We start from the raw sequence: 27,618 nt of genomic DNA on the forward strand, positions 1-27,618 counted from the left end.
TACAGAATGTTCAATGAAATGAAATGACATTTTGTCCGCTGAGATGTTTTCACTGTGCAATTAGGGAACATGTATTTGATTCAAAATGAAAAAGAGCATCAAAACTGAAAAGTCTCCATGGAAACAAGATGTGAGGAGCACCAAAGTCCTTTTTCAGCAATACTGTGCCTGTCATACCGTGATTGAAGAAACAGTTGAAAATGCATCTTGTTTTTTTAATCCTGGTCCACTCTGCTTGCATTTTCCACCCACTGAAAAACATCTCCTAGAAAACCATTACAGAAATCACCAGGTCTCACACTGGAGGTGTTTTGCTCACAGGCTTGTCAACTGGGCTGATGTATTCTGTCTTGTTACACCTGTACCCTGTGATGATGAGCTGTTCTGAAACCCAACATGACATGATCACAGAGAGCTGGAAGCCAGACAGCCAGCACACAGCTCTGCCAAATGGCACAGTATCTTCAATGTTTGCATTCCTTCTGAAGGTCCTTTGAGGCAAACTGAGAAAAATGTTCCTCACAAGGACACAACGATCAACATGTTTTTCATTCTGTAATTACCTTGAGCCAGTTTGGAGCCATATGTATGCAGGTTTTCAGTACAACAAAACAACAAAGCAGCTGGTTTCACTCAGTAGCTCCTGCTAGCTCGAGCTAAACACTGCTATTCAGGAAATGTGTGTTTTTGAGGCATGAAAACCTGCACACATACAGCTCTTAATGGCACATAGATTCATGCCATTGGGTTTGAAATGTGTCTGGAACTAGCCGACCACAACTGTCGCCATGATGTGTATACTGCGTGGGAGCTTGTTAGCACTGTATCCAAAGCAAGGGCATGGGTGGAGAAGAACCAGATGTGGCCATGTGCAGATGGAGGAGACCCTCTTAAGCTTGGACGTTACATGCTACATGACATCAGCGCCAGATGGTTTAATCGTTAACACACACCCTGTCCAAACCGACACGGAAGGCTGTGCTGAAAGGCCAAAAATCTAAATACCCCTTAAGCTGCTCTGTGGAAAAAATGTTTTAGGTAAAGGAAGCAAAGCCAATTTAGTTTGTGTAACAACTTTGTCCAATCCTAACTCTTTGAGGCAAAAGCTGGGATGTTGCTCACTCATCTCGATGCACGGAAAGACATTTATTACATCTATTTTGAATTTAAACATTAACACAAGATATGATTTGTAGTACCAACCAAGGAGCATGACAGCGTTTATATAGTATTCCATCAAATGTGTATTAAACGAGACAAATCCTGACACCCTCTCTTAATCTGATCTCTCTTGCAGATCCTGTTTGAGGTGAACTCAGTGCACTCTGGGGGGGGGGGTTGTTGATAGCACTTGGCACACTTATCTGTTCCACTTCAGCTTGATCCATCTGTTTTGATGCCTGCCGTGTCCTGGTTTGGCCCTCCACCACCAAATGACCAACATGGAGGTAGCTATTAAAAGCATAGCTCGTGTTTTTGCAGCCTCAATTCAACTACAGTGGATAAAAAAAAAGGGCGTTTGGATTCCAAGAAAATCCAGTTGTCTGCGATAGGAAAGGAAAACAAGTAGTCACTAAGGATTTGACAATTTTCTAGTTGCCATTAGCCTCTCAAATATCTTTCTGGCTTTTTGCTGTGTATATTATATTTATGCTAAAACAGTGTGGACTTCTTCAGTCATATGAGCATCAGTACTAAACCTAGCTTTTTTGGACTTAACCCATATTTATTCATTTAATATAAGTTTTTAAGTCTTACCTGACACTTTTCATGACTAACATTTTTTGTAAAACAGTACAAATATTTTATGACACTTGATACTGAATATTTATTATATGACATTTTGGTCTTTAATTACACACTAATCATATTTTTCTGATATACCTAATTATTTGTTATGACATACAATACTACGACATTAATTTTAAATGTATTTATGATATATAAATTGATAATTCAATTCAAATGAATGGCATATTATAGGACACTTCTATTGGTTGGCCTTGGATTCAGGAGTATTCGGCTCAAAGAAATCGATTTATTTTACCATCACATACTAAACATTAATTTAAATGTCCACGGGCAAGATCACATTTTATTAGCATGTAAATAAATTAGCAAAAAAAAAAAGGCATTTGTTTTTCAGCAGTAAAGCAAATATGTTTATTAAGCACTTTAATATACATCAGAAAATTCCACTTCATATAATACAGGAATTATTTTTAAATGAAAGTTGAATTTACATGTTAAGCTATTTACAATCCAATCACTGACAGTCAACTCAAAGATGACAGACGAAACACAGTCAAGACGAACGAGAGAACTGCTGAATAAGACTATACAGAATGTTTTCCAACACTGCTTCTAGACCCCATCCTGCCTTGAATCCTTCTAATGACCCTTCATGGCGGACGTTTGAGCTACTGTAGTACTGAAGAGCTGATGCTTTCACTAGGGCTTTTTGAGTGTTTGTGCATGCGATACGTTTCTATCCTAGTTCTTGGCAAAAAGTAGCTCACTGTTGACAAAATGAAAAGCCTGTAAAAATATGACAAGAGCCTGTAAACGCTAACGCAGCTCTCCACACAGTTCATGAGAAACAGATGTTTCAGTTCCCTCAGCGTCACAGTCGAGCACCCCCCCCCCCCTTCCTCTCTCGAGGGGTTAAGTCCTGTTGAACCGATTTCCAGCTTCTCACAGGGAGGAGGTGGGACAGAGTTACGTTGGATCAAACTTTGGCTTTACAACCCTGCATATCATTCACAGCTATGAGTCGTCTTGATGGCTGAACCCTTTTTAAACCATGTTGTGCCATGCCCCTGAAAAAAATCCAGCAGGATTGACTGGAAATGAACCACATGACAAGAAGGAAACAAAGCTTTGATTTTGTTTCTTGCATTGCAGTACATGTAACTCTGCAGACAGATGTATTTTGTTATTTTTTTAAAACACTGCTTTCACTTGAAATTGCTGCATTTAGCACCAGACGTTTGCTGACGGTACACAATGGGTTATTTAAATAGTTTTATGCACACACAAAATAATAACACACAAGCAACTGAGAAATCCCATAGGGACAAAATGAACTTTTTTTTACATTTGAAAAGGAACCTCCCTCTTTCTTACATATTTGTAATAATACACAAAACCAACAAAATTGGGAGTCCAAAAATAACTGCAGGCAACTTCTGAACACAGCACCATGGTTTAGCGTAATGCAACAAAAAAATGCAGCAAAAGTGGCTTTTTTCCAAAAAATAAATATGCTTGTATATATGCTTGTGATGAAAATTGCCATTGCTATTAACATATTACACACAACGTAGGCTTAGCACACTGATCCAAGGTTAACACAGATTTTTTTGGGTCTCTAGAAAGGCAGACTATCAATGCTTTTAGAAATCATACCATGGCATGAGTTACTGTTATGTCCTCCGGTCTTGTGACAATGTACTCCGTGGTACATTGCTGTCAGTGTGAACAAAGAGACAGAACATAATATAACATAATAAAAAAACATTGGTATGTTTCTCTCAAACAGTTACTTTGATAAAACATGGATGGGATACAAAGTGAATAGAACAAATGCATGTCTGTCATTTTACTCTTAAAAGTGCATACACTGTTTATTAAATAGCATTACATTAAATTAAAATGATAGTTTGCATGAATACATGAAGAAGGCTGTAACAGATGTAGGCACATCGATGTATCAGTTCACATAAGCTGCATTCAACAATCGTCCCCTGGTTTTGTTTTGAGGTCTCCCCATGATGAGAAAAAACATCCAGTATTTTTTTTTACGCAGATGAAAACAGTTGCTTTGGCACATTCCCTCCAATGTCTGCATGACGAATGGCATTCAAGACAGCTGAAACAGTACAGGAATGATCTGGGTTGATGTTGTTTGGGAGGGCAAAACGTCTGCTTATCCAGATTGAAGCATTCTTCATGCAAGTCTGATTAACTCCAATTACTGACGGTTGTTTTGAGTGCAGTAGAGTGCTAACTAAAAGTCAGTTATCAGCCTAATTATTAGCCACTGCAAATGAAGAGACAAGTCTTGCCTACGTGACATCACCCTGACTTCATTTGAACTTTGAGACAAATGCTTGATGTTTTTTCGCCACAAGATTCAATTCATTTTGAAAAGTATCTCTTACCAGCTATAACGGAGTCTCCTTTTTGTAGTTAAACCCAGGGTCTGATCCTTCAATCTGCAGTTTCAGGGCTTGTTTAAGGCTTAGCTCGGTTTCCCCAATGGGATAGTTCTCTAGAACATCCTGGTGGCCTCTGTTCTGTACAGTCCGAGGAACCGATACCCTACTCAGGAAGACCTGATTACCCTGTTGATGATATTTGGGGTTGGTCATGATGCCGTTCCTCCTCTTCTCAGAGCAGCTCTGCTGCTGGATGAATAATTGATCCTGGCTCTGCCCCCTTTCCTGCCGATTTGAACCACCGATCACGATCTTGCAATGGGGATCCTTCACTGAAATGTTCGCTACTGATTTGTTGAGAGCCATCCTCTTGTCAAACTGTGTCATCTCGTACTCCAGAACCTGACTTTGGGTTGATCCGCTGTTCTTGACTTTCTTCTTGTCTCCGATTCCTCCTTTACTGTTCGATGTCCCATTTCCGGTCTTACTTCCCTTTGTTGACTTGGGACCAGATTTTAACTGGTCCCAGTCAAAGTCATTGGATGGAGATGATGGGTGCTGACCAATAGACTTAGTCGTAGAGGAAGGGGACACAATTGACTGTCTGCTCCGGCTGCGAGGCAGTGAGTGCTGTTGGATTTGTTCTGTGAATGTCAGTCCATGAAAACTGTCGATGGGCACAGTCTGGGCCGTGGCTGTAGATGATGTGGTTCTCAAGGAGGAGTTCTTTGAACTCTTTAGGGAATTGTTTGAAAGTGAGGATTTCTTCCTATCTACTGTGGAATCAGGAGATTCTGATGGTGAACTGAAAGCATGGACAGGTCCGTTGGTTAGACCCCGTCCAGACGACTGCATATCTCCTGCTCCTGTGCTGCCAGAGCTACTAGACTTAATGGTGAGGGACAGCATTTTACCAGTCATAGCCAATGGTGTTTTCTCTTCCATGGTGTGTACTGGGGATGGATTGCAGCCATTGAGAGTTGTGCCTCCGTATTTTTCTAGAAGTTTGATGATCATTGAATGGCCACCTTTAGCTGCAACTCTCATTGCTGTGCGTCCAAATTGATCGGCGTGGTTGGGCTCGGCACCATTCTCGAGGAGTATTTGCACAACATCAATGTGACCCTCCTGTGCTGCGATGCCTAGTGCTGTTGCTCCCTGGTTGCAAGTGTGATCCACATGTGTGCCAGACTCGATCAAAAACTGCACAACTTTTGTGTGTCCTTGCCATGCGGCAGACTGGAGGGCAGATCGCTTCTCATTGTCACAGGCGTTCACATCAGCATGATAGTTAATCAGCAGCCTGACCATTTCAACATGCCCTTGCCAGCAGGACACATGGAGGGCCGTTCTTCCCTCAGTGTCACAAGCTTCCACATTTGCTCCATTTTCAAGAAAATACTCTGCCATGGCCAGCTGATTTTCAAGTGCCAGTATGTAGAGTGTTGGGCGTCCGTCTGCGTCTTTGCAATCGATATCACCACCGTGGCTCAGCAGCAGTTCAACAATGTCCCTGTGGCCGTCCAGTCCAGCCACCCTGAGAGAATTCCTCCCATCATATCCCCTCTCGTCAATGCACGACTTGTTTTCCAGAAGAATTTGCACACAGTCGTAATGTCCCTCTTGTGCAGCGAGTATCAGCGGTATTCTACCATCATTATCAACCTCTGTACAACGAGCACCTTGCTCAATAAGGGCATCGCAGACTTGGCGGTGGCCCTCAAACGAAGCCATGTGCAGCGGGGTCCAGCCTGAATCGTCCCTGTGATTCTCGTCCAGCCCTCTGTCCAGCAGAGTTCTGACCACTTCCACGTTACCCTGAGCAGATGCGATGCTCAGCACAGTCCTCCCCTCACTGTCGATGCTATCCACAGCAGCGCCCCAGAAGAGTAATGTGTTGACAACAGAGGCATGGCCCATTGATGCAGCAGCGAGAAGGGGAGTGCGACCATTGTTGTCCGTGTGATCCACATCGGCACCGCCTTCCAGAAGTAGATCAACTACATCGACATGTCCTTCATAGCCAGCCACAAGGAGAGGAGTCATGCAGTCTTTGTCACAGTGGTCAACCTCTGCTCCCCTTTCAATCAGGAGGCTCACAACAGAAGCATGGCCTTTACTTGCAGGAACACACAGAGCAGCGACGGAGAGCGCAGTCCTTCCATCCACGTCTTCATGATTCACTTCGGCCCCGTGTTCCAAGAGGTGCTCAACGATCTCTCTGTGTCCCATGTATGCTGCGGCAATGAGAGCTGTTCTTCCTTCATTGTCTGCTTTGTTGACCTCGGCCCCATGCTGGAGAAGATTCAACACGATGTCTTCATGACCACCCCAAGCAGCAGCTCTCAAAGCAGTTCTTCCATCAGCATCGGCACAGTCCACTTTGGCACCTGCATAAAGCAGAGCCGATACTACCTCTGAATGTCCACCCCAAGCTGCTGAGCGCAAGGCCGTCCATCCATCATGGTCTGTGTGGTTTATGTTGGCTTCACAACCAATTAAGCAGTTTACCACTTTGGTATGGCCCTGCCTCGCAGCCAGAGTAAGTGCCGTCTGTCCATGGTTTTCTTCCAGCTCCATGTTTGCCCTTCTAGATATGAGCAAGTTGACAACATCAAGGTTTCCACTGTATGCAGCGTTGGCCAGCAGTGTTCTCCCACTGGAGTCAAACTGGTTCACAGATGCCCCGTTGTCAAGCAATGTCCGTATTGAGTCCTCTCTTTCCAGGGCCTGTTGTACAATACACGATGCATGGTCGTCCTCATTGTTTACATGAGCTCCAGCTTTGACTAGAAGTTGCAGGACCTCCTGTTCTTTTGGTATGGAGGTGGTCAGAGAGTCTTTTGCAGGGGTTCCATTCCAAACCATCCAAAGAGCCAGATTAAATGGCTCAATCTGCAGATTGGAACTGACAAGGTGCAGTGCAAATTCCTGCACTTCGAGTGGTTTGAGCTGTTTTGCCCGACAAGTGTAACTCATCGCCAGCATCCTGTGTCCCTCTGCTTTATTGCACAGGTACTTCTGGGTGCAATGCTTAACATCTAGTAGCCACTCTGCAAAACTGTAGTGAAAAAGGATTTTAGTATTCCCAAGGCCACCAACCAACAACTTGGAGAGAATGTCCATCTTTTTCTGAAACTCTTCCATAGTCAGTGTCATGTTTTTAGTCCAGACTGCATGGTACAGTTCCTTAACCGTGAGTGGTCTGCAGGTTGCCAGGATTACATTTAAGATGGGCTGGACTTTGGCAAACTGTTTCCTGACAAATAGTCTCTGGCAGAGCCACAGGTAGAGGCCATTGAGGGTGCCGGGGATGTCACGGATCTCGCGAAGCATGATGAAGTTCTCCACCACGCCGTCCAGCACGCGCTCCAGGTAGAGGAAGCAGCCACTGCTTTTGATGTGGAGTTGGTTGAGCATCTCGGCCGTCTCCTTGGTCAGGTGCTGCCTCAGGGCCTCCTCCTGGTCCAGCCTATGGAGGATGTACTGCTGAACATCCTTGACGATGTAGGCCTTGCGCAGATCATCAAGGCTGATTTTGCGGAATCCTGAAAGAAAGGAATTGCACATTAGAGGAGTCTGATTCCAAATGGATGATGTTAAGAGGATCTAACAGCTTAAAAAACGCATACAAAATCCCTTATAAGACGAATCTAAGAGATATAGTGGCAGTAGTTGTAGAAATCATTGTTGATGACGATTAGTGTTACTCTTCCCACAGAGCCACTTGAGTAATTATCTTATGTCTGACCTTGAGATCATACCCAGTATTTATCCATTGATCTTGCACCTTTGGATAATAAGGTTAAGCCAACCATTCATTTCCTGAGGCAAAGAATGATTAACAGTAAAGCCATGTTGTTAAAGAAGAACCTTTCAGAGGAATTGAGTGCATAACCCCTATGGCTGCTAGAAGCAGAAATGATCAGGGAAAAAAAACGATTAGGCAGAACACTACGCAAAATGAAAAATACTGCAATACTGCACTTGTGTTTGATGTAGGGCTGTGCGATTATGGCAAAAATCATAATCACGATTATTTTGGTCAATAATTGATACCACGATTATTAAAAACGATTATCCATTTATTTTGAAAACATCCATTTATTGAAAAAAAATTGTAAACAGTATGTTTTTAACAGTTGATTACCCTGAACCTTAAGTATAATTCAACTGAAAAAACTTTTTTTTTTTTTTTAAATAAAAATAATCGTTTTATTTCGATTACGTTGTTTTTGTAATCGTTGCAAGTCAAAATTGTAATCGAGATTAAAATACGATTAATTGCACAGCCCTAGTTTGATGCAGATCCAATTTCAGCTGTAATAGTTCAAAGTGTGCTGAGGTCAGAGTACATTTTCAGTAGAAATATGACTAATATAATGACTATGTAACATTAAACTTAACCAAATGTATTCATATTCATCAAAAAATAAGAACTCAAAAGGGATTTCCCTAGTCTTAATGGAAATCTAAAAAGGTTGTGGTTTTATTGGTCATTCAACTCGCCCATTCACTGCAGAGGTTATTAGAGCTTAATCAGCAGGAGCAAATCATCTGTGGTAGGGTCTGAGGATGTAGGAAAGAAATAGTCAAAATGGGGGGGGGAGAGCAAGGGAGACATCATTTCCATGCCTGTAGCACATCTGTGGTCTGTAAAACATCACTCCAGTGTCTCACTTATTACCATGCTACATGCTCCCAGCACACCCCTTTAGAAACCCTTTTGAGAAAAAGGGAAATTATCACAGTGGGTCTTAATGAACGATCCTTAAATGGGAATTCCTCTCTGAGCTGGGAAAATGGCTCCGTGATGCTAATGGACATAAAATGAACTTCCCTCCATATTAAAACAATCTGTTCAAGATCTGTGAAGCCCCAGTCAGAGAGCAAAGAGATTATTTTTGCATACTTATATTTACAGTTCCCATGGTTCTCTGGGGGGTTACTAAAACAGGAAATACATGTCACTAGAGGGTCTCTCAGGGTTATTGACATACTGTATTGTAATGACTAACAGACCTGCTGCTTAGGGAAAAGCAACCGCATTTTCTCCCTAAAAAGCTGCATTATATGATGACACAACATGAATGTATTGACATAAGTAAAGTAGTTTAATCTCATTCCTGAGTATTTCATGTACTGACAGGAAAAATGCTCTTTTGAAATTTAGTACAATTCAATGCCAGGACTTTTAACTTTTACCTCTCAACTGTGATTGCTTTGATTATATAACACAACTTTTCCCTGTACAGCATATGAATCAGACTGTCACCAGGCCTTAGGCTTAAGCTCTGTTATTCTGACTGCTATTGTGTGGGTAGACAAGGCTGTGAAATCGTACTCCACACAGGGCCGGTGCCAACCACACCTGGAAGCCAGATAAGAGAGATGATGAGTTTAACGCGAGTTCCCAAGCTGGTACTGATAGTTTGGACAACAAGCGCTGGTAAACAACAGGAGCGCTGGGGTTTCTTTATCATCTGCTTCTGAGTTTGTTTAAGATAAGCGTGCCTCCACTAACCGTGCCTCACAATCATCTTCCTTACTTTGTCCTTGAGGCCTTTGTTGTGGTTCAAACTGGAATTTAGGGCATTCACATCTAAGATACTATTTTAAATTACCTACACGGCAAACATTTGAATGTGAGAACAACTTATTTTGATTTGAATAATTACAATCTTAGGTTGGACATTACTGACAGTATGTCATGCCATAGTTTCCTACTCTAGAGAAGGAAGGAGGGTGCTTTAACTTTTTGTATTTAGGATTTCAAAGACGGACAAGTATGGCTCTACTAAACTGGAACAAAAACTGAGAAAATGTCAAAAATAAAAAAGTGATTATTCTGAATAAACATGTCTATAAATCTAATCAAATATATGCCACTGGGGCAGCTGTGCACACATTTTAAATGAATAAAGAAATTAAGTATCTTTCTACAGTGTTATACCATATAATTGCTAAATCATTACACAAACTCACTGACCCTAACCCACTTTCAGTATGCCTCAGTGAATGTGCACATTTACCACCCTCCCTTCACCCTCTTCTCTCTGGCTCCACGACCCCCAGTACCAGTTCCCACTCCCTTGCCGGAGAAGTCGTGGACATTACAGGAGACGGATGCAAAGAATGAATCTGTGAAGTAGCTATAGGTATGTAAAAAAAACACTCAAGCACTCCTACCTTTAAGTACTGAAAACCATTACCAATTGTGTGTGTATTTAAAGTCTTTGCTCCATAAAGTGGACTGATTCCTCATTTTGACAAGGAACAAGGAAGAACTCAATTGGGTCCTTTTAAGCTTGGCAGTGGATTATTTAAGCTTTGTATCAAAAAGATAAAGAAATACTTGAATTTAACAAATGTTCCTCATGTGCATTCCTGTTTCTCACTGCTCTTATGGCTCAATCTTCAAGCTATTAATGCAAACATCACAGGACTTCTAACTCTTAGTTTTTCTAGTCTTTTGTTTCATGTGCTTTTGTTTAGCTTAAAGGCCAAACTAGCTAATGTACATGCTTCCCATCCGTCCTTTTGAGTCTAATGTACAATAACAAGAGCCTCAGTCGACACAGTATAAAATTAGCATTTATAATTTATGTTTCGAGACATCTGATGCCTGGTATGATCTTGTGCCCATGTGTGTGACTCTTTGATGTCCCTGACTGGTCCTCCTACTCCTTCTGGACCCGATTCCTTCTTTGGACATTCTGGGTTTGCTCCAGTTAGGACAGGAAACCCACTGGCTGGGAGAGGGGAAGAGGCCATTAACGGGGGGGGGGGGGGAAACCAGGACTGGTGACTTTAGCAAAAGTGTTGATTTAATATTGTTTGGACGTTGATTTGTTCTATTCACAGAGGGGACTTGGAAGAAGACTGCATGTGCATCACTGACACATTCTGGAGATGTTCTATCATGAATATGTTCTCAAGGGAACAAAAGAAAAAATGCCTCGGTGCTGTAGTTTATGATAAACAGTTTCTCCAACATTCCACGGTCGCTGACACGCCAATTATTAAGATACAGTGACTAGGAGGAGGAGGAGGGAGGAGGAGGAGACAGACATTTGGCTGCAGCAACCATGAAAACATCTCTAGCCTCTGTTCAAAAACAATTTCTATAGACAAGAATTAAACGAGTACAACGAGCCTCCAGTCAGACCAAACCAAAACCTTTTCTTTGATTTCCTACACATGGTGGATAATGACCCACAATTTCCACTTTAGTCATCCGCAAACATCACTTCATACGGCTTGGATGTCAACTGTGAGGTCATGGCATTATTATTGCCTCACTCCTGCAAATAAAGCACCAAAACAACCGCAGGGGGAACGTCATTCAACCTGCATTTGATGACTGTGGTGTAACAGGAACTACTATTAAGCATTATACAAGGATGCAAGAACTCTTCATTGGGTACTAATGTCCAAATGCCTTCCAAGAACCATTATCTGTCCTTCCAAAAACCCGGCAGACATGAAGAAGTAGTTTTTGCACCATTGTAATTGGGTTATACAAACTGTAGCTGAGTATTGTGTTTGCTCGGGCTATTTATGTGTGTGAGCGAGGATGGTTCAGAGACCGAACAAAAGCGACTGCTAAACAAGCAACAAATGACACATTCATCGGGGTGAGGGATGCAGCTCCCGAGTACAGGCCTCTGAGCCAGCTGCTGCTCGTTACAGAACTGGATACCAGCCACGGGAGACAGAGCCCTGTGTACAAAAGAGGGACTGTTTGCCTTCGAGATTCATTTTTCAGATGACAAACGAGGCAGCGTGTGTGCATGCACGTTGGGAAATTAGAGGTCCGAGCTCATCAACCAGGCATTTCGGAACGACAGCTTCTCTGACTCTTTTTGCGAGACACCATCTTAGGTCATCTAATCCATAAAGAAAACAGAAACCCAAGCCCTCTCTTCATGCTCTCCAGTAAACCTGCGGTGGACAAACGTCTGTTCGACAGCTGCAGGGTCCCGGGCTCCAAAAAACACGAGAGCGCCAACCTCCCAAACAAAAGTATGTGGATGAGAGTCCGCTCCAACAGTCTGCTCGCAGCAGAGCTTTGAAATGAGTGATGTTATTAATCTAAAATAAATACTGTTCCTTGTTAGATTATGTGCACTTTCCAATTTCTACTCCAACAGACAAAGGGAGATAACACTTTCTAGTTGATTTCACATTAATGTGGCTTATTCACAAGTGAGAAAAGACAAAGCGTTGCCTCTAATGGGGCGATAATTCCACTGTGCAGAGATAACTATTGCAGGAGAAAATCATTTTGAGATTGGCAGCTACATTTTATGTTAACTCTATATTTCCTGCTGTACTAAACGAACACCAGGCGAGACAGTGAAATGATTACACTTTAACAATTAATTGATGTTGCCTTTGAGGCAAAGCACATGAAAATACTCCTGCCCAAACACGCCTCTATCTTGATTTCAAACGGGATGTGAAAAGGGTTTCCAGTCAAACCTGTTGTGCTGTAACTGAACAGAGCTGACGGGGGGTGAGGGGTGAGTGCTTTCTCAAACATGTATTTTTCCTTTGTTTTTATCCATTTCAAAAAAGGTGTTACTCAGACTTTGATGTTCCTTAACTGATTCATCCGGACATGTAGGGACATTTGAGGAATGAGCTGCATGTTTGCGGAGTAGTTATTTGAATATCTGCTTCTTTTTGGTGAGTCAAAACGTATGATAGTTGGGGAGTAGACACATTTCTCTCTCAAACTGCACCACTGGTGGATTTTAAAACTTTTTTTGCCATGAAAGCCATAATGAATGATCATCATAGGCACCAGGGATGGCTTCAGGAAACTAACTTTAATCCTAAAATGTTATTTATAGTGAATTATATTCACTGTTTTACAATATCTGACAAGGTGAAATGTGTTAATTCCTATTTGGATAAATATTTAATTTTAGGAGTTTTTTCATTAATGTATTTGCACAAAATCCTATATAACACACTATGGGAAAGGGAAAGGGAAAGGGAAAGGGAACCCCCCCCCCCAAAGCATAATAGGACCCCTTTAAACATACTGCAGATCTAGGCCCTCTCACTCTTTGCATTAAAGAGGCTTTATAGCATAGCATTATTTGCAGGTGCATTCTGATAAACCTATCAAACCACCTGCATTGGGAATAAAATATCAATCTTATGATCATCCGTGCAGAACACACCAGAAGTGATGGATTTCTTCTCCTAACAACCAAATAGAAAAGTCGCTGTACACATGACTTTGAATGACAGGAGCTCATTAAGCTGGTGACAAGAGACTGAGTCATGAGGCTGTGCACCTGGCCACATGTGTGCGCCTTCACTCACTGTATCCCATAATGGATATCTCTACAGGAGAGATGTAACTATATATCATGGAGCTTCTTGCAGCTGCACAAATGACTGGAAATGTCATCCAAGTGAAGACATTCCAAAAGCGAACTATAATAACAGTGTTAAGCAAGAAATCATAGAAAAAAACATTAACAAAATTAACTTCATTTAAAATGCCCATTTACCAATTCCTGTAATGGATGGAGAAAGTAAAGCTTGTACAGACAATTATTTTAATGCCACATGATTCTATTTTCTTAAATGTTAAAAAGGGCATATGTGTGCTTAATAAATCCCATGATACAAAGCACCATAAACCCATACACTGTCATTGAATTAAGGCCTGCTTGTCAAACTAAAATGACTGTTTCTGAAGACACAAGTCTTAAGTCTACATGGTGGCAGTAAGCTCTTTAGTGCTGGGAGTTCCCTGATCCACAAAGGATCGTATTTCCTCAATCCCTGTCCGTGTTTTTGTTCATTATTATAGCGGCTGACCTCCCGGTGACCTCCTTTAGCCGACTGGCACATGTTTCTATTCACCTGTACAAGGAACTACTAAGTGAAGCATGGCAGTCAAACAAGCCATAATCTGCTACCGGCTAGTGCCAGGAAGGTCTGGGAGCGTTTGGTAAGGATTCCCCAGGAAAATGATTAGGCAACAGTTTAAGATGCTGTTTACACGGGAACGAAACGGGTTGTATCCGCTACTTTTCTCTTTCGTATAGCCCGTTCGTTCGTTCGGAAACGGACCCCTAAAACAATAACGGGTCCCAAGGTGGATAGATCTGCGGACGGAAAGCTCTGGGGGGCCAAACGGATCCGTGTGTACGTCCTATATGATAATTTTCCTGATAACGATGAAGCCATAGCCCCGCCTCTCCCCACCTCTGCTGCTCACTGCTGTAGCATGGTCAGTAGCTACTGTCAGTAGCTACTGACCATGCTACAGATGTTAGTACAAAAATCTACAGCTCCTCTACCACAACCATCGGCAACAAGTGGACATGGAGAACTACATGAACTACATGTTGCTAAATCCACCGCGGAGAATAAACAGAAGGGCAACCATGGCAACCATGCTCGGGGGTCTTCTTCGCTGCTTTTGGTGTATTTTGTGGCGGAAGTATGCGCCACTTACAGGCCCGGCATATGTACTACAGCGTCTCCAGCGGGTCGAGCGGTCTCGTGTGAACGGACACGTTTATTGAGCCGTATCCGTGTGAACGGAAGACTTTTTTGATATCGAATTCGGTCCGTTTACGTTCCGTTTGCGTACCCATGTAAATAGCCTCTAAGAATGAGGAAAGGTGTGGCAGCTTGCTGTAGAGTCAGGTACTTGCAGAGTCATCCATAGCATAAAGGTTATGAGACTGTGTGATATAAAAAAAATACCTTTTTCTTTGACAGTATTACGCCTCCAGCAACACCGGCCCAAAAATGTGCCAGGAATTCAACAGCATTGATTCCAACTGAAGTTAAATTAAGACTTAAGTAGAATACCCTTTAATTAAAGCAGAATCTGACATGTCGTACTCTGCATCACTGCCTTGAAAGAAATTCTATAAAAGTCTATAAAAATGTGGCAGGGGCATGCCACATACCAAAGGGCATCACCTCAGGAGGTAAGAGGCCAGTCGGTTCGCCCGCCATGTTCAGAGTCATGTTACTGCAGTGGAGCACCCAAGGTGTTATAGATACAGACACGGTAGACCTGTAATTTGCCCGGCTGTCAGACTGCATGCTGGTAAATTACAGTATTCAGCAAGGATTACGGTCTTCGGCTCATCCAAAGTGAGGCTCGACGTGCAGCCTCGCAGACGACAACTGGAACACCAGCATGGACATAAATCTGCTTGTCTGTGTAAGCCGATTTTAAGAAAGGAGGGAGTTCAACTAATTAAATATCTTGTCCTTGGTCTCGTTAAACCAGAAATCAAGCAGAGAGATCAATACTAAAAACTTTTAAGAAGGGAGGACAGAACAAGCTTTTATAATGTGTTGAAAGCAGGAGGCATTTGTCGAATGTGCTCTTTGGTTTAATGTTCAATTTAGTCTTTGTGATGAATGCAGAACCTGTTGGAATTGGAATAAACGATTAAATAAAGACTTCAATTTTAAGTTTGAAGAATGCCCCAGAATGCCTTTCAGTAGTGAAAATGGATCTTGTCATCAACTCGCTCTCATAAAAATGTTACTTCTATAGTTACGTTTTAAATTCATCTGTTGCATTCGTGACGCTGAACATCCAACCGTCTAAACGATGCCCCTAAATGTCATTTACTGGGGAGTCGGAAAGCAGAGCCCTCTTTGTCTCACTTCAGGGAGCATTCCTCAGCCCAGAAGAAATAAACCGTCCTCGCTGCTTTACGACTGTGTTTGTGTTGTCAGTCGGCCAGAAGATCTCTCCGTCCCTCCAGTGAGGTCTCACATTAGACCAGAAAGAAAGTATACAGAAATAACACATCCAGGGGAGATGTTAAGAGTTGTGTTGACCTTTTTGCGGCAGAACGAGCGTACCGTGTGTCAGATTCACCCTCAGGACAAAGGGCTTGCTTAGAGAGGTGGAGGAGGGGGCATACTTTAAAAACACGGCTGCTCTTTTCATTTGTGATCATCGGTGGTAAATCAGTTCTGTCTCTTGGCCAGAAAGAAAGGTCCATTCACGGAGGTGGAAGATTTGGTTCAAGTGTGCGGGTGGGCTGCCCCTTCCTCTCAAATACAGGAAACACAAACACAGACCCACCCTAGAGTCATCGTTTCCTGAAAGAGAAGCTTCTACAATACAATAGCTTTGGAATTTATATTGACATATCTATATATGAAAGATCCCCTGCTCATTACTTTTGGGTTAAAAAACTCATGTGTCATCTTAGGAAGGAAATGAGTAGACCCCGCATCTAAATGCCTCCCAGGATGAGTGTCTTCTTAAAGGGGCCACGCGCTACTCCGACATTCCTCAGACTGAGCCAGGAATATAACCGTCTTAATTACAGCTGTGATTCATAACTAAGAGGGGCTTTTATGTGTGGTTTAGTGGGTGGCCAAGTTTCTCGCTGGTACACCCTCAAAACGCCTGCCAAGTGCCTCCTGTGACCGACAGCGAGAACTAACGGTAAAAATTGAAAAAGCATGAAAATAATAATGCATTTTATGATAGAGGAAATCAATCTAATTGAAGTTGCTGCTCTGCAGAGCAGGAATGTGGTTGTTTAAGGGGAGCTGTTATCTTTCACGGCTCCACCTGATGCTATATTATTATAACTACTGGCACCGCAGTCGACAAATCCATGTCTTCGCTCTTTCCTTCCTCATCCCTCGCTCATCTTGGCTTCTCTCTCAAAATCCTAAATACAGCTTGCACAGGGTTTTGTTTTGTGTTCCCTTTAAACGGCGCTGTATCACCTACTCCTGTATTCGTGGATTAGTCACAACAAGCTTCCGTACGGGAGGAGAGACTTGAGAGGCAATAATCTGCTCACGCCGATTATCTCAGATTTTACAAAAAGCCCTTTTTATCTCCTAGGGTTACGATAGTTTGTAGGCAGATTGGATAAGAGTTTAACAAACAGATCAAGTCTTTTATTTCTCTCATCAGGTGGTATAATACCTCTTTTCGGGTAATGCATGTCAGGTTCTTTTGGTAGAGATGACAGGAAATTAGGAGAGAAAAAAAATGTGAATGACGCCTACTGCTAGAATATTCTTTGAATATGAAACTCTGTCGTAAGTTCTTAAATAAATACATTAATTATTGAGTTGCTGCTGTTTTATTAAAAGCTAAAGTAGTTCACACAGGGAAATTCAAGCACCCTGATTTGAAAAGGTGATTTTTAAACTTGGATGACTAGCTAGCTGGATGTCACAATGACTGTGTGGGAAAGCTGCTTATTTCTGCTTCTGAGACAAAAAACATGAAGGTTAAAGGGGCCCTATTTTTCTTATTTGTAGCCTAAGAGGCGGGACATCTCTAAAAGGTTGACCAATCACAACAGAGCAGACTGGGCTCTGGTTTCAGACAGAGGGTGAAAAGAGGTGCTGCAGCACAGGCAGTATGAGAAAAATAAAGAGCTTTTTGAACATAAAATACAATGATCATAATAGGCCTCTTTAAATATGATGGTAAATGTACTTTTTGAAGAGTTAAGAATAGGCAAGTATACTCATACGATTAGTAATTATTAAAATCATATATTAGGGTTGAGTATATAATTACTGGCTCGCTCAAATCTGTGCACCAACCAATGTCAATGTATGTCTTATCAAATTATTATTCATGAATATGTTAAAACTCCCAGCACTTTCATGTTCTCCATGCAGTTCTCCCTGCTACAACTAGGACAGTATGCTACACACTCTTATCCACTAGATTAACAGTGATTTTGACAAGCATGCACCATAAACAATATTGGACAGATGGTAGCCATTACAGTCCAGTGATGCCTTCACTCGATAAAAAGATCACACACTAGGATAAATCAAACGCTACGGGGGGATTAGGATTGAATTCACTCTATAATCATTTTAATTATACCATAAGTACATTTGAAAAATGAACCAAAAGGAATCCATAAAAAGCGAATTAAAATATATTGAATATCTGGAATTTGAGAAGTTATACGTGTCAGCACAACCTAAGATCCGTCTCATTTTAAGATATCATCGCCATTATGAGTGAGAAGATGATGAGAGGCTAAGGTATGAGCTGTTGAAAACGATACATGTCTGAGAGGCTGTTTCTATTTAGACGCCCTGCCCCCCCCTCCGCCACATCTCCCACCTCCACCCCGCCCTCTCCCCCCCCCGTTCCCTTGCTCTCCCTGCTGCCGGAGGCCTTGTAAAATTGGCACAGATTCTACCCCGGCTCCCAACCAAAATCGCTGCCTAAGTGTTTCCACTCCGCTACCTCTAACATGGCCTTACAGTAGCACAGCTCACAGAGGAGACGCTGCTTCTGCTGTCACTTGGGACGTGAAGAAGCAGCTCCAGATCCAACTAACTGCCGTTTTTAGACTCAACACTGCATTACGTCCATTTCAAAGATAACAAATGGAGACTTAATTAAAAACTGAGAGATCATATAATGTGAGTCAGCCAGGAGGATACGCTGCAAAATTCTTGTACTCCTCCTCACCAACAGAACGGTCTTTGTTTGTGAGGCTTTAGCAGAGCGGATGCGAGCGAGGCATTCTGCCGCAGAAGTCAGAATGCCTCCTTCTTCCTGCTCGGTCTCAGAGGTGTTGAAAACTTCCCAAAGCACATTCCACTCCGACAGACACAAGGAATAACACTTGTGCCAGGAAAAAAAAAGAATACAGCGCGCTGCTCGTGGGGGGGGGGGGGGGGGGAAAGGCATCTCTTTTGGAAAGAAAAAAACATTCCAATTGATGCATATAGTATGTGTCAGACTCAAGGGAATTCAAACAAATCAAGGATGACTGAAACTCTTCTCTTGAATAATGTGAGAGCTCTTGAAAGCATCTGCGCGGGTTTCCAGTCCAGCGACTTTTCTGCAGAGCGACCCTCTGGTTAAAGGTCATTCCTCAAGCTCTATCCACACTATATTCACACAACCACAAAGTTCCCATCACCGCAGACCAGAGTATACTGGGAAACCCACACAACCTCCACCCCAGACAAAATAGACTGCTCATATAAAATAAGAGTTGGCTTTGCATAGAGCATGAAAGTGGACGTTTTTGGCCGGTCACTGACTTGTAAACAATACAGAGGGTATTTTTAGGGGCCTCAATTTGATATTCTGAAGTCCGTTGGTCTATTTTAGGTCCAGTGCTGCAGGAATTGGGAGTATTCGCACTAATGTATTTATAATAAGGGCATACGAGCTAATGGAGGATGCTGGAAGTGTGTTGGCCTGTATGTCTACATCCGTTTATGTGTGAGGGGGGAAATAGCCAAGTCTAGCAGAAGAATTTCCACGGTCGAAAGTAAAAGCGGAAGACTGAATCTAGACAAAACAAAGGCGCCGAAGAAAGCGGCAGCCAAGGAGAAAGGCCGAGGCGTATAGTCGGAGCATCTCAGCGCACAAACTCAATAGCATCCAATGAGACGCTGGAATAATAGATGCCATCACATCGAGAACGGCGTGTCCGCACAAACAAAGCGACTTCACTTAAGTCCTGACCTTCACTCCTATTGAATGGAGGCATCTCATCTGATGTGTGAGTTTGGCTCTGGTCCTCTGTTCAAACGACTCGCTTTTCTTTTTAAACCAATTCCTGGGCAATTGAAATAAGAGCTTGACGAAAGATTGGCCATCATCAAAGAAGCAGTCAAAAAGGGGAATGAGATGAGAGCCAGTCCAAAGAAGAAAGAAAGAGTATAAGACTGTGACTGCTGTTTATCAGATTGTTCCACGATGAAATTCCCTTCAAACCATATCAGAAACAAAAAGAACAGACAGCGCTTTGGCTGGCAACATAAGAGGACGGACGACAAATAGGCAATCACAGAACTCCCTGAGAGACTCGGAAGAAAGTTTTACACACACACACACACACACACACACACACACACACACACACACACACACACACACACACACACACACACACACACACACACACACACACACACACACACACACACACACACACACACACACACACACACACACACACACACACACACACACACACACACACACACACACACACACACACACACAAAAAACTTCAGTAAGGATGTTTCATAGTACACTCTGATACCAATCTAGCACGGGCACCTACGTGGAGGCTTTGATGTTAGAGGGACGCGTGGGTGGGCATGTCTCTGCGATTATGAAGAAGTGGGCAGCTTGCATCGCAGTTGCTTTGTCGAGTTAGATGCATGACAAGATTCAGAAAGAGTTCTGGTGTCCCGAAAAAACAAGTCGCTTTCTAACTGCCACTGTCAACACCGATCAGATCTAAACTTCACTTCCACCAGTCCGACGCCTACACTTAAGATTTCACTTAATCCCAAACACTGCACCCGATCATTTACAAACTACTTTCAAACTATAGTGTGGAGGTACGGTGTAAACACATGGCAATCATTCTAATGAGAGACAGGTGCTCTGGTAATGCTGACACTGAACTGCATCGTGCAATTATACTCAGTCAACACACAAATACACACAGTTTATAAGATAACTTAAGTCTGGACTCGAGTCATTTGAACTGACCGAATGTAGCTTTAAAACAATGTATTGGTCAATCCATTTGAGCTGCATATATAAAAAGGTAAGTGTCTTACTATTTTAGACAGAAACTGTGTGTGGATTCAACCGGCCCTTGCCATTATGCAATGTTGGACAACATGCCACAGTAACATCTGGGTTCAAATGAAGTCAGTTCAAATCTATATTTTTGGGTCATGAACATTTGACAGAAGCAGTAGGTAGTATTTATATAAATACATATAAATAAAACTAAATCCAATACATGTTTTGGAATAATTGTTGACAAGCCAATGTAACCGTTGGGCTAAAATACGACAAGTTCTGTTTAAATCTTTATAATTAAAACAGTATGTAGCATGTTTTGGGATATTTGTAACCATTAAGCATAGGGCTGTGCAATTAATCGTATTTTAAATCGCAATTACGATTTTGGCCTGCCACAATTACGAAAACAACATAATCGAAAAAAACAATTATTTTGCTTTGCTAGGTTGTGACCATGCACTAGAACATATTTGATCTAATTAATTTTGGTCTCATTTATTTGTATTTATCATATTTATATATGTTTAGTAGCTTGGGGAAGTGTGCTCCAAAATATTTGTTGATCTTGTTTATTGGTATTTATTATTTTGATATTATTTATTTAAATGTGTCATTTATTTAATTTATTTTTGTATTGGTTTTTCAGTTGAATTATACGTTCAGGGTAATCAACAGTTAAAAAGATACTGATCAAATTATTATTTGTATTTGTTTTAAAGTTCAATAAATGGATTTTTTCAAGTCAATGAATAATCGTATTTAATAATCGTGATATCAATTATTGACCCAAATAATCGTGATTATGATTTTTGCCATAATCGCACAGCCCTAATTAAGCATGTCGATAACAGGCCATTGTAACATTAAGACAGTTCTGTTCAAATCTATATATCTTGCAAATGAACATTTGATAGAAGTAGTATGTAATATATGTTTTGGGAAATATTTGACCATTATGCAATGTTGACAACAGGCCATTGTAACATTTGGGCTGAAATTAACTTCTGTTAAAATCTACATATTTTGCTAATCAACACTTGGTCTAAAGAATATAAATTAGTAGGACACTATACGACACTTTGGGGCAAAAAAAAGGTTAAATATACATGAAGCTCACACAGCCTTGAACCTGATTCATGCCTCTCCTGAGCACAGAAACCACTGCGTACTGCTGGGATGTTACGTAATGTTTTATGAGCCAAGGGCACGAGAAGCTCCCACATTAAGAGGGTTTTTGGAAAGGTAGAGAGGGCTCACACAGCAGTGCGAGTCTGCGGAGGAGTCTTCCTCCCACACACTCAGGCTCTTGATGAATGTAATGCCAGCTCATCACCACACAGGAGGCTGCTGGCTGACAGGGAGATAATAGCAGCTGGTGTGGAGTTAGAGGACATGAAGGAAGCGCTGCTGCTTGTGCGTGGTCTGCAGTGGTGACCCTAATGTCTTTAGGCATGTCGTGATGTGAGAACGCTTTCTGTATCAGTCGCTGCGGGCTTTGTTTGTAACTGCTTTTCTAATTCAATGTATCACATGTAGACACACAATGAGCTGCCATTAAGCTGAAACGTGAATGAAGAAGGCTGCAAATAGTCTTATCCATCAAACAGTCATGACACCTTCAATGGATTATTTGGCCATCACTTAGAGAATAATGACCTTAATTGACCAAGAGGGCAATCCATTACAGACAGCAGCTGTTTACCTGTGAAGAGCTTAGTGATGGCCTTGTTCTGTCGCCGGGCGGAGCAGATGAGCAGCAGCCAGGGAGGCAGGAACTCCAGATGACTGGCCAGGAGCTCTGCGATGGTCCTGGGGGAGCCCACGGGGGATTTCTGCTCCCCCTCACCCAGCTGACAGCCCTCATCGATGGAGTCCACCAGCAGGAAGAGAGACTGCTGCGGGGGCTTAACGCTCAGCAGAGGCAAGAGGACACACCTGAGGACAGAGGGAAAAGACAAAGAGAAAACGTTAACTGTTAGGGAATAATTTGCTTAGGTATTCAACCTTCAACACAGTTCATCATTTTCTCCTCTCACTGTCTCCTTTCCCATGGCATAGGTCTACGGCCTTGGGTATTGCTGCTATCTCTCGTAAGGAGGGGCAGCTTGGGCGCATTGTTGTTGCCAGTCTATGACAGAGCACAAGCCGCCATGAGGTCGTTTACTGTTCAGGGACGTAGGTTCTCTGGCGCACATTCTTTTCTGTGGACGAGAGCTCTAGTTAGATTCAGGGTCTATAATTGTTTAGTCTCACTGATAAAGAATGTTGATTATTACACTCCGAACTAGTTCAAACCTCGAGCTGCAGAAAGACTTCTTCAGAATTGGTTTGGTAACCGCTGTGTCAACTCGTGACACACCACCTGTTTTGTCAATTCTCCGCCCGTAACTCTAAATAAACCATAAGTGTTTGCCATCAAAGCTCCAGCTCTCCTCGTGTCTCTCTGAGTCCTGTTACCAATTGCTTCAGAAGTTTCCCCCACAATCATGTTTTCATCTTTCGGTTTGACTAATAAGATACGTTTTTGTTTAGCAAGCATTTCAGAGAGACAGCACTCGTCTGAAGGCAGATGTCGAGTACATTACAAATAACATTTTATTTTCTTCACAAACGAAAATGAGAGGTTGTCTTAATTAGTTAACTATTGTAACAAAATTGTATTTCCTGTTAATGACGCCATTGTCTGTCCTGCTAATTATAGCATTAGGCTACTGTTCGCCATTAGCATGCCTAATGTTGAATTAGAATCTCATTTTCACTCTGACTGGCGCCAGCAAACACCAGGCGTCTGCTTAAATTACACTTATTACATTTGGATGTACTGTTAAGTGTCAACTTGAATATTACAAGTTTGTTTTTTCAGAGGGATGAATCATGTTCCCAGAACCTCCAGGAAATATGGTAGGTCAGGGGATGATTACTCAGTCTCCTCTTCTCAAGTTCTGGCTGCACTAAGTAGAAACTGGAGGCAGAGCACGAGTCTGTCAGATTTACTGTCAGATTGAGCTTCAATGGTCATGTTTGTTGTTGCTTTTTAATTGGCTGCATTAGACTGGAAGCTGTTAATTTGTCCACAAGCTACAACACTTCACATTCAGTCCAATAGAACAAATGTTTTTTCTCAAGAAGAACATATGAACCATTTTTATACTGAAAATCTGAATCAGAAATACTAAAAAAATCCCAGGGGTGAAATTGGTTTTCATGACAGTTGTCCCATGAATAGAATTAAGACAATAAAATATAAATAAAATGAAATATAATATATTATATAATTTTAAAAAGTAATAATGTGCTATAAAAGATACAAATATAAACGTAAGAATTGAAGTAAAATGTCCGATAAGAGATAACAAGGTGCCAGCATATTGAATCAAGAGTGCCTGACGCTCGGAGGGAGGGTTAAACAGTCAGATGCCAAGAGGGAGGAAGGTCTTCCTGTGTCTCTGTGTGGTGCATCTTGGTTGAATGAGTCTTTCACTGAAGGTACCCTTGTGCCAGATGTAATACTACAAAACAAAAACATGCACCTGCTGACCTTCAGTTATTCAGACACTGTGGGTGTTTCTCAATGTCGAGGAAGGCTGCTCCAGAGCCACTATTTCAAGCATACTACGTACTACTTCGAGTGCCGCCGAAGGACTGTTCCAATGTCCAGCATACTTGGAAATCTACCGAGGCCGGCGTACTTCGTAGCGAGACATTTCGAGGCTGCACATGTGTAGACTCTGCAGTCTTAAAATCCCCACAATGCTTTGCGCACGGACCAATTTCCACCAAATCTGTGGCGGAAAATGTAAGGCGGGGCCTCTCATATGACGCACACTTGCTCGCCTGTTCCACTCTTCGTTTTCCGAATGCCAGGAAGTATTCTTGCCTCGCTTCTGAAGCAAGTGACTCGGAAGACATGTGCTACCAAGCAAGCGTACTCGAGATTGAGAAACACCCAGAGGCTGAGACAGAGAGGACAGGAGGAAGAGTGTGAAATTGCATTAACCTCTTAAAAATATAACTTGATAAATCGGTCCTAGTGTTATTACTTTTTTGGTTCCAGGTGGGGATTGTTTTTTTATTTATGAAAGCAAAAGTTTGAGAACAGTATGATACAGTACAAATATACAAAATGTGGTCGATATGTGTAGTTTTTGTTGTAAAATGATGTGAAAGTTTCAATCTATCAAAATAACAATAATGCATAAATCTGTGCTGGTTCCGTGTCAGTCATGATTAAATATCTGAAGTGTATTCATCTCATAACATGACGAATACCACTTTACATATAGTTCACCTTTCACTTGTCTCAGTGTCAGGTGTCAATTCAGTATTTCTGCGAGACATTATTTCATGAAAGATTATGTTTTGCTATCTGGAGGTGCAACATGGTAACCAAGAATGTGATTTTCTTGGGCCGTACCATTCTCAATTCATCAGTCTCAATTGGTCGGGAGTTAAGCATTTAAATATGTCTCCATCCAGCACATATTGCATCCATTAACAGGCCCACTGCGGATGCTTTGAGCTCACAGGAACATCCAGAGTAGATACAGCCATCTATAATTCAGCGGGCTTTTTTTTATTCGACAACAAACAGCCGAGAGCTAAATGTTTAGCCTTGAGTTTTCATCACAGATGTGAAGAGGAATGTGTTGAGCAACTATCATGACAAATGCAAGATTTATCAAACAAACAAGTATCCCTGCAACTTACGGTAAATATTGATGTTTAAATAGGAAAAGCCATTAAAACCAGCCCCGTGGCGTACAGTGATAAAGTCAACATGAAGTATGGCACTCTGCATCAAGCATCGCATCAATATGCAGCCGAGCACACAGATATATCAGTTTAAATGCTACATTAAGCTTGAATCATCTCCATACTGCAAGCTAGACATGTAATATGCATGCTCCATTGCTTATGTATCACTTCACACATGAATGCACACAGATGCTAAAGAGCTAGCCCAGGCATTTTCTGTTCTGTGGTTTGTGCTGGCAGGACCTCTGTGACTGCCTGCAACAGTTTGAGCTGTAAAATGTCCGTTTGGGGAAAAAGTAATTGCCCAACATTCAGAAAATTACTTTCAGCCCAACTGGCCGTGATAAAGAATCTGAGGACTTCATATTAGTGACATTTTAATGGGGGGGTTTAGGTTAATTAAACACTTAAAAAGAGGCTGAGCAAATCAATTAACACAAGAGTGGAGGGACGGCTGCAGTGCATTTGAGGATTCAGGGGAAGATGTTAAATGTGGTCCCCTTCCAGATGATGGGACTCTTCACCTACCACTCTTTCCTAATGGAGCTGACATTGCTTGTATGCTTTGTCATAAAAACGGTTTTAATGAGACTTCTTCTGGATGCTCAACAGCCTGTCACTAAGCCTGTGGCGGCTCCAATGCCATTTCCTTTTAAGTATGTACCATTTTAGGCTTATATTTTACCCATAGCTCATTATCTGTAAGCACATGGGGGCGGGAAGGACTGGGGTGAAGGTCTGTGTGCTCTCAGTTCAACGTACTGGGACATACAGAAGAGGCCATTTCTATCAGTGTTTCCGCCAGAACAGGGCTGAGAGGGCGTCCACCCCGAGAGCGGGTGACGTCACGTCGTGTCACGTGACTTGAATTTTGAATTGAGCCGTCCCTTATAGATACTACCTCTTAACGTATGCACACACACAATTTTGAATTGCGCCGTCCCTTATCCTATCTCTTAACGTCTCCCTGCCGACAGGGACACCCCTCCTGGCATGGCCCTTGGAAGATGCGGCGGTGTTTTCTTTTTTTCCGTCACAGGAACGCGCTTTGCTGGCGGTGAAAATAATCCCACCAGACTCCTTTGCCCCTCCAACAGAGGGATGTCCTTGTCCTTTTTGTCATTTCAAGCGATAAAAACTCTCGATCTTCCCTCAAATTATTTATTTTTTTGGACGCCCTCGGCTCGAGTTTAGAGCGTTCCGAGCTGAATAAGAGCATCAAATGACGGCAAGATGCCCCCCTGGCGGAAACGCTGATTACTATAGAGAAGTGCAATAGGGCTGTACCCGAATATCCGAATATTCGTTCGTTGGAGTACTATTCGGGTTTCAATTTCGTTATTCGGATATTCGTTTTTTTATGTTTTTTATGTTTTTCTTTTTGAATTTATTGAAATCTCCAATATCAACGTAAGAGCTTGTGCCTCTTCGGGGGGTGCTAACACTTAACCATAAACTTTATCCTTTACTTTCTCCGTCTTTATATGTAGATATGACTTTTCTCCGTTAATCTCTGTCATGTTGTTTCCATAGCAACAACAACTTCCTGTCAACAGCGCTAACTCTCCTTCAAAATAAAAGCATGTCCATAAAAAAATAGGAAGCAAAGCCAAATTACACTTAAGACATATACAACTGCAACGAAAGTAACAAACACAATGCAATATCCTTTTCAATTTCAAAGAACACCAATTGGGTTATATATACATTAACAAATAACTATAAAACAACAATACTGTAGAATAACTAAATGAATGCCGTGAATAAACCGAAATACACGTGTTGAAGCGGTTCGCTGCTGATTACTACGCACCCCCAGAAACAGGGATTTAAGCTTTTGCAGACCATTGACCCATTACAAAAACCCATATAACACTACAGGAAAGGGAAAACCCCAAAAAGCATAATAGATGACGTTATGATAGTATTGGGTAAATCAGCATTGGATTGGAATATTTGGTACTGATGATTTACTAAGACCGTTTACATAAGAAATGTACTGCTTATTTCAGTTCTTCTAAAATCACACTTTATCTTGACCAATGCCTTACATAAAATGCCAATAACTAACATTGCAAATTAAAAGATTCATTTGCTCATTTATTTGAAACGTCCTTTCCAAAATGGTTG

At 41.9% G+C, this 27,618-nt stretch overlaps 1 protein-coding gene across 1 annotated transcript in view; it reads right to left on the reverse strand.

The window, feature by feature from the left end:
• Nucleotides 1-2,149: 2,149 nt before the first annotated feature.
• Nucleotides 2,150-27,618, reverse strand: part of ankrd50 (ankyrin repeat domain 50) — a 37,360-nt gene continuing 11,891 nt past the window's right edge. The window contains exons 3-4 of the mRNA XM_034133787.1: nucleotides 22,436-22,668; nucleotides 2,150-7,708 (exon numbers count right to left, since the gene is read on the reverse strand). Coding sequence (XP_033989678.1) covers nucleotides 4,167-7,708; nucleotides 22,436-22,668 — 3,775 coding nt within the window. The 3' untranslated portion in view covers nucleotides 2,150-4,166. The remainder of the gene's footprint in view (nucleotides 7,709-22,435; nucleotides 22,669-27,618) is intronic.

This window comes from Trematomus bernacchii, unplaced genomic scaffold (assembly GCF_902827165.1).
Source record: "Trematomus bernacchii unplaced genomic scaffold, fTreBer1.1, whole genome shotgun sequence".
Lineage (NCBI taxonomy): Eukaryota > Metazoa > Chordata > Actinopteri > Perciformes > Nototheniidae > Trematomus > Trematomus bernacchii.